The sequence below is a fragment of the Pyrus communis genome, chromosome 12, assembly GCF_041283825.1.
Source record: "Pyrus communis isolate YQ-2024b chromosome 12, ASM4128382v1, whole genome shotgun sequence".
NCBI classification, from domain to species: Eukaryota; Viridiplantae; Streptophyta; class Magnoliopsida; order Rosales; family Rosaceae; genus Pyrus; species Pyrus communis.
In genome coordinates, this window is record NC_142576.1 from 24,003,777 (window position 1) to 24,010,735 (window position 6,959).

A 6,959-nucleotide genomic window follows, 5' to 3' on the forward strand; every position below is an offset into this window, starting at 1 on the left:
TTATTCATCCCTGCAAAGATTTGAAGAACAAAGAAACAAAACAAATGGATCAAATGATTCATTGCATGAAGAATGTCTTTTCACTGTAATTGGGAAATTTTAGATTTGAATTTCAAGAATAGCAAGTTCGCAATCATTTTATTTCTTCACTCCTTTAACTTAAAGATATCGTTGTATAACTATAATATATGTGTGTAAATTTATATACACAATTTGATACTTTCAACATTTCTATCTCATACTGTAGCGAGGCTTGTAAGCAACTAACAATATATTCTAATTGCAGGTGGTGGAATGGTAACCCTTCTAAGCAGTTACTGTTCTGGCACATGATGCTATCACATCACCAATCCGTCGCCCAAATAGTAGTCAGCTTCCCTTCACTCACGAGGAAAGAAAATTACCTTATGATCCATATATAGCTTTATCAAATCCATTCATTTTTCTTGGCCACATGCAAATCATGAAATGCACAAAATGCAGGCGCCGGCCGGTCTCTTGTCACGCGCAGAGCATCGAAGAAGGAGTAATCATGCATCATAATGTTGTCCTCCACATCTTATTTCTCATACTATGTATATATGATCCTTGCAATATAATTCTTTACTTTGTAATTATAAATGTAGGGACCAATCTGCAAAAGAGAGGCATCAGTAGGGGACCAAATTAGATTATTGTGTTGTAATTTGTATCCCACATCCATAAGACCCGCCTTATATCCTGCTAATAAGGTTGTTAATTAAATATTATCTCATCATTAAGGGAGCTCATAATTCACATGTACACCCCTATATATATACACAGACATATATGTGGGTGCATATATTGTTCTAATCCGGTTGAATGGCCAAGAAAATGTCTTCCGGTATCACAATTTTGCTTGTTATTTTTGCCCTCCTATGTGATGTTATGGCTTCCGATCCTGACCCGATTCAAGACTACTGCATACCGAACCCGAAATTTGGTGCCATAAGAACACCTCTTCACACCATCCACCTATGCAAGAACTCGTCCGAGGCCACCACCGATGACTTCATCTTCTCTGGGATGAAGGTGGCCGGAAACTTCAGCGACATGGGTATCGCAGCCATCTCAGTGAACCCAACTGTCTTCCCGGGGATCAACACGCTCGGGATGTCATTCGTACGAGCTGACCTCAAAGTTGGTGGAATCAATCCACCACATTTCCACCCTAGAGCCACAGAGATATCCCATGTAGTGAAGGGGAGTGTTTATTCAGGGTTTGTTGATTCAACCAATAGGGTTTTTGCTAGGGTTATTGAGCAAGGGGAGGTCATGGTGTTCCCTAGGGGTCTAGTGCACTTCCAAATGAATGTTGGCAAGAAGCCTGCTACAATTTTTGGTAGCTTCAATAGCCAAAACCCAGGAAGTCAAAGGATCCCCTCTGCTATTTTCGGGTCAGGGATAAACGATGAGCTCTTGGAGAAGGCATTTGGATTGAGTCCTAAGCAGATTGGAACGATGAGAAGAAGATTTGATCCAAAAAGTGTGAGTTAGAAAGTGGGATTGAAGGGGCATTTGCTTAGTTGAGTTGCGTTCTAAGTTGGTTTGCCCTATAACTGTGGAGGAGCGTTGTTAGTTATTGTACCTTGTCTCAATACGGTACTTAAATGTTATTGTTTCCTGTATCGATACGGTACTTAAATGAAATTTCTGGTGCGGTAAGTTTGTAGTTCAGTTAGCTAAGAGTTTTCGCCTCTTCACTTCAAGTCCTAGTTCGATTTCCGCCTCCCTGCTATCATTTGCATCAAAAAAAGAAAAAAAAAAGGTTTGTGATTTTCACACACCCTTAACTACTTTTTCCACACCCCTCTCTATTTTTTAATACTTAATTGGTATCCTATTATTTAATCTTCCATATATACCCTTCCTACTTTTTGATGGTAATTAATGAAGGATTAAATAGAGATGGGGTATATATGGAAGATTAAATAGTAAGATACAAATTAAGTATTAAAAAATATAGAGGGGTGTAGGAAAAATAGTTAAGGGTGTGGTAAATGAAATTCAATCACGGTGAACGTGCAAAATTTTCTTTAATCTCGGTTCGAATAGCTCCTCATGAAAACGTACCAAGCAACAATCACACAATTATTTCTCAAATCCAACTTTCAAAATTCAATCCCTAAGAAGCAACTGCATTGTGATGCAACAATCTATAAACAGAGCTGGCCGGCACAAGATCTATCATACATACCAAACTGACCAACTGAAATTCAGTAACTCCGTATCGGAGAAATGCACAGAAAAGTTCACCCTGAGGTAGCTCATTACGTAAGCGGAAAGGTTTACTATCCGTCGGTTAAAAGTGCCTTGACAATGGTCTCGCACATCCCATCAGCAAGTGGCAACAAAAGTCCAGCACCTGGTATCTCATGATAGTGGATCCATGGAAGCTGTTCAGCAATGTAGCGTTGCAGTAAAACGGGTACCATGCGATCTTCATCTCCATGCCACACGTGGACAGAAGCTTCATTGTTAGGGAATGGGTTTTCCAGTTCCAGAGGACTGAATTCCCAGGTCCCAAATCCAACATTCATGTCACGGTAAATGGACTCAAATTCTCCTTGCTGTCGTACCTGTCCCTGAGGAATCCAAATTGGAGGAAAAAAAAAAAAAAAAAAAAAAGAATGTCATTAAGCACATATTGGTAGAAATCCAATTCTACCTTAAGTGAAAAGAAAAACTATACAGATAAGGTAGAGATCCAATTCTAGGGAACGGGAAAACAAAGCTTCAAAGTTCTCTGATTGTTCCACGACGAAAAGAAAATAAAAAGTTATCATAAATCACTAGGTGCTAGATTGATGCCCTACAAGTAATATGTTCACACAGCTCTATTGAAACGATTCAACTACAGGTAACCGTAATGCAAAGCTTTAAAGTTCTCTCATCGCTACTCCCTGAAGGGAAAGAAAAAGTTAAATCTAGATTTCCCTAGGTAACAAACACCTAAAGTCATGTTTGTACAGTTCCACTGAAATGCTAGGACTAAACAACTCTTAAGAATAACTGGCAGGCTTGCAGAAATCTCAATTGCTCCAGTATAGGCTTTACAGTTCATTTGTGGGATCACGAAAGCTTTATTCTTTAGTATAAGCAGCACTCAATCAGTATCACCAGTATAATTAACCAAGTAACACCTCTGCCCGCATGCGAGGGGTCTCAAATTCAATAATGGGTGAGGAATTACCAATTAAAGACATGCTATTGAACTAACGGCCAAAAAAAGGGATGTATGTAGGATTACTTCAAAATAGATCAAGGGTATTAACTGCATCCGCAGCTTAAGCGATTCAACTTTACTTAACTAAGCATAAAATCAAGATGGAAAGAAAAAAAATAAGAGAATGTACAGAAAATAATCTTCAAAACGTGATCACACAAATTACAATAATGGTTTTAATAATCAAACTAGCCTAATCTTTTGTTGAAAAAGTAGACTAATTTTCAAGAACTAAACAGATAAATTTTAAAAACACTAGCAGGGATCTCTACCTACCACAGAAACCTTACGAATCAAACTAATTTTGAAATTTTGAAGCCTATTCAGTATATGTAGCATATCAATTTAGTTAACTACACTATGAATTGGTGTCATTAAATTAAAAAAAAAAACAAAATCTAATTCTAAGGATTCCAAAATATGGAATACATACCGCATATGGTTCTCTTTTTTGAAGCTTAGGCAGGATTTCTTTGTCTTGGTCAGAAAGACAATCTATACTTTGAGCCAGAACACTTGAACCAGGAAACCATTTTTGAGTGTTCCAGAAGTACGTAAGCCAAGGGGTGTAGTGAGACACACGAACTGCCCACTGGTCTGGCTGAAGCTGTTGGGAGTAAGCTTGACTAGATAGATTTGAAGGAATACCAGTCCACCAGTAGTTTACCACTGGAGCTACTAGTGCTGCTCCTGCAATCCTGTTACCATTCACACCTAGCATAAGTTAAAAGATTTCTCCTTTCTAACACACAACATACATACAAAACATGTTCACTTCCATTCCCATAAAGTACTATACCGGTGAGGGATATATTTGAGGCAGCTCCAAATCACCTGTCCACCCATGGAGAAACCAATTACATAAAATCTGTGTCCTAAACCCAATTGATCAGCCAGCTCCTCTATATCTGTAGCCATACTCTTCACCGTTCGCTTTGGATTAGGATCACTTTCTCCATAACCAGGTCTGTCAAAAGACACAACGTAGATCCCCAAGTCTTTCACGGTTTCCTGGGTGAATTCACGAAATGTTAAAACGATATTACAGGAAACATTAGACATGCTAAACAAACCATAAGATAGATACCGGAGACAGGAAGTTGGGAATGACAGCATCATGCCTGCAACTATCAATACCATGGAGATAAACTATTTTATGCTGCGCATTATCTTTTGGGACTCCATGCTCTTGGTAAGCTAAATGCCTTCCATCCCTAAGTTTTATTCTTGGCCCTGTAACAGGAGGCCCATCAGGAGAGCCACATATCTTTGATGGAGGAGGTTGGATTGCCTGATATGCCCATGCCGAAAGTCCAATAACCAACGCTACTAGTGCTGTCTTAAAAATCCCTGAAATTTTTTAGGGTTTCATTGAATCACAATACAAAGATTGGAAGAAATAGCTCCAGAAACTTTCTAAAAAAAATCTTTCAGCAAAAAGAAAGAAAGCACCAACTTATTCAAGTTCATACTTTGAGCATAAATTCTAATACCAAAGACATATATATTCTGCATCAGATGCATTTAGAGCAATCCTTATTGACAGTTTACAACAAATGAAAGAAAATGTAAAAACTATCACAGAAAAGGTTCTGCAGTTGTACTGAATGCTTAGAAATTCTTTGTGAGTCACAGACAGGCCCTATCGAAACAAAATAAAGAGTCCCAGTCCCTGATCATCGAAGCAACTTTCGAATCAAGCAGCGAGTTTGTATTTTGATGTTCCATAAACCATATAGGTCATCATATTTGAGAGTGATATATAACGGCGATATTAAACATGGATTAAAAAATGAACATGCAATCAGCACAATGCCTTCAAAGACTTGTCAGCTTTCTGCTTATTACAAATATCTGATATCTAGTAGCAGTTATTTCAACCTCATCGTAGGGGTGGGCATCAGGTGGGTTGGTCGGGTTGGACTCCAAATCGTTGGCCAACCCAATAAGCTCGGATTGGCATTGTTGTAGCCCATCACCACACAAGAAAATAAGAAAATGGGCAAACCAACCCACCCAAACCATTATTAGGCGGGTTGGATAAAATCTCAATGATCACAAATGCTAACACAATTGTATTTTGAAGCATATAAGATATCCATTTGTTAAATGGTTATTATGCAAGTCAACACCCCCCCTTTTCCACTAATTACTTCTTTTCGGTACAATGAATTGAATCGAATCATGACCTATCCTAGTTCTAACCCAACATATAACAGGTCAAGCTGAAGACACATTAAACTCTCAACGGTGTCATTAGATTCATTACATGATGCAACAATTAATAAATTTCAAAATTTTCATATTAAAAAAACAGAACCCTGTGATTAGTCTTGTAATGTACTCAGAAACTCAGCTAACCTAATCACAGATAATGCTTACTTAACTAAAGTTCTAAACTTTATTAAAACCAAAATTATGAAAAATTCCAAACAAACTGAATTTTCATATTCCGGTCCAACGTTTTCTCATCAAGCAAACAGAAATTGGTACTAACTTACAACAGAACAAGCTACAACGAACAATCGTAATCAATAATGGGAACCCTTAAATAAAACTACAAAAAAATGAAATAAAAAGGGGAAAAGGAGGAAAACCCACCCGCCGGAAGCTGGAAGGAGTTGTTTTGCTTGGCTCTTCGGGTGTGAGCTCTCGCCGACGCAGCTGATATCTTCCTGTTCACTCCTCCCGCCATTTTCACCAGCACACGAGATCAATCGGAGATTCAATGGCCAGGGTTTAGTCAAATTGAGAGAGAGAGAGCGAGAGAGAGAGAGAGATCAGATCGATGAGTCGTTGACGAGGCTAAGCCTGTCACTCTGTGTGTGTTGTGAGTCGTGGCAGTCTGTGTCGCGATGCGAATTGGTAATTTGCACGAAAACAAAAGTCAATTAGTGAACAAATCATTCATATTTTTTTGCACCTAATTAATCTATTAATCTTTATTTGTAAGTAAGGTTTTCAAATTTAAATATTGTAAATGATGAATTCGTAATTAATTTATTATTTCACGTCTTAGTGTAAATATGTCACTGTCAAATAAAATGAAATAAACTATTGCAACTAGTAGATTATTTTAGTTGTTAGAGTCTTACTCTTCAACCAAGTGCGTAGTAGGAGTGGGTTCGACTTCATTCAATTTAGTTTTTTGCCAAACCGAAATTGTTGTTTAGTTCATTCGATTTTCTTTGGTTCTTTTCTTTTTTTTGTTAAGTTCGGTTTAGAAAAAAATATAAAATTTAGCGGTTCGTTTGATTTTCTGCCGTCATCATATCATACAACACTTCGACTTTAGATCACTTGACCCAATCAAATTTGATTCCATTTCTACCAACAACAACAACAAAATCTTTTCTTCGAGTCTCTTCCACTACGTGGGGTCGGTTATATGAATTCTAGAACGTTATTGCACTCGGTTCTGTGTCATGTCTTCCGTTAGATCCAACTATTCTAAGTCTTTTCTTCAAGTCTTTTCCAAAGTCTTCCTAGGTCTTCCTCTACCCCTTCAGTCCTGGACCTCCATCTCGTAGTCGCATCTTCTAACCGTAGGCCTTCATTGTACATGTCCAAACCACCGTAACCAATTTTCTCTCATCTTTCCTTCAATTTCGGCTACTCCTACATTACCTCAGATATCCTCATTCCTAACCTTATCATTTCTCGTGTGCCCACACATCCAATGAAGTATCATCATCTCTACTACACCCATTTC

The 6,959-nt window shown here is 38.1% G+C and overlaps 2 protein-coding genes across 2 annotated transcripts; one reads left to right on the forward strand and one right to left on the reverse strand.

Moving 5' to 3' along the window:
• The first annotated feature begins 812 nt into the window (after positions 1-812).
• LOC137744095 (germin-like protein subfamily 3 member 2) lies at positions 813-1,698 on the forward strand. The gene has a single exon (XM_068483960.2). The coding sequence runs from the start codon at positions 844-846 to the stop codon at positions 1,516-1,518; it is 675 nt and encodes a 224-aa protein (XP_068340061.1). The 5' UTR covers positions 813-843; the 3' UTR covers positions 1,519-1,698.
• A 329-nt stretch (positions 1,699-2,027) lies between these two features.
• On the reverse strand, positions 2,028-6,168 carry LOC137744922 (putative lysophospholipase BODYGUARD 1). Its single transcript, XM_068484739.2, has 5 exons — positions 5,849-6,168; positions 4,335-4,597; positions 4,047-4,258; positions 3,681-3,945; positions 2,028-2,606 (listed from the first exon to the last, which is right to left on the reverse strand). Exons 1-5 carry the CDS (start codon positions 5,940-5,942, stop codon positions 2,313-2,315), a joined length of 1,128 nt encoding a protein of 375 aa, XP_068340840.2. The 5' UTR covers positions 5,943-6,168; the 3' UTR covers positions 2,028-2,312.
• Positions 6,169-6,959: the final 791 nt, after the last annotated feature.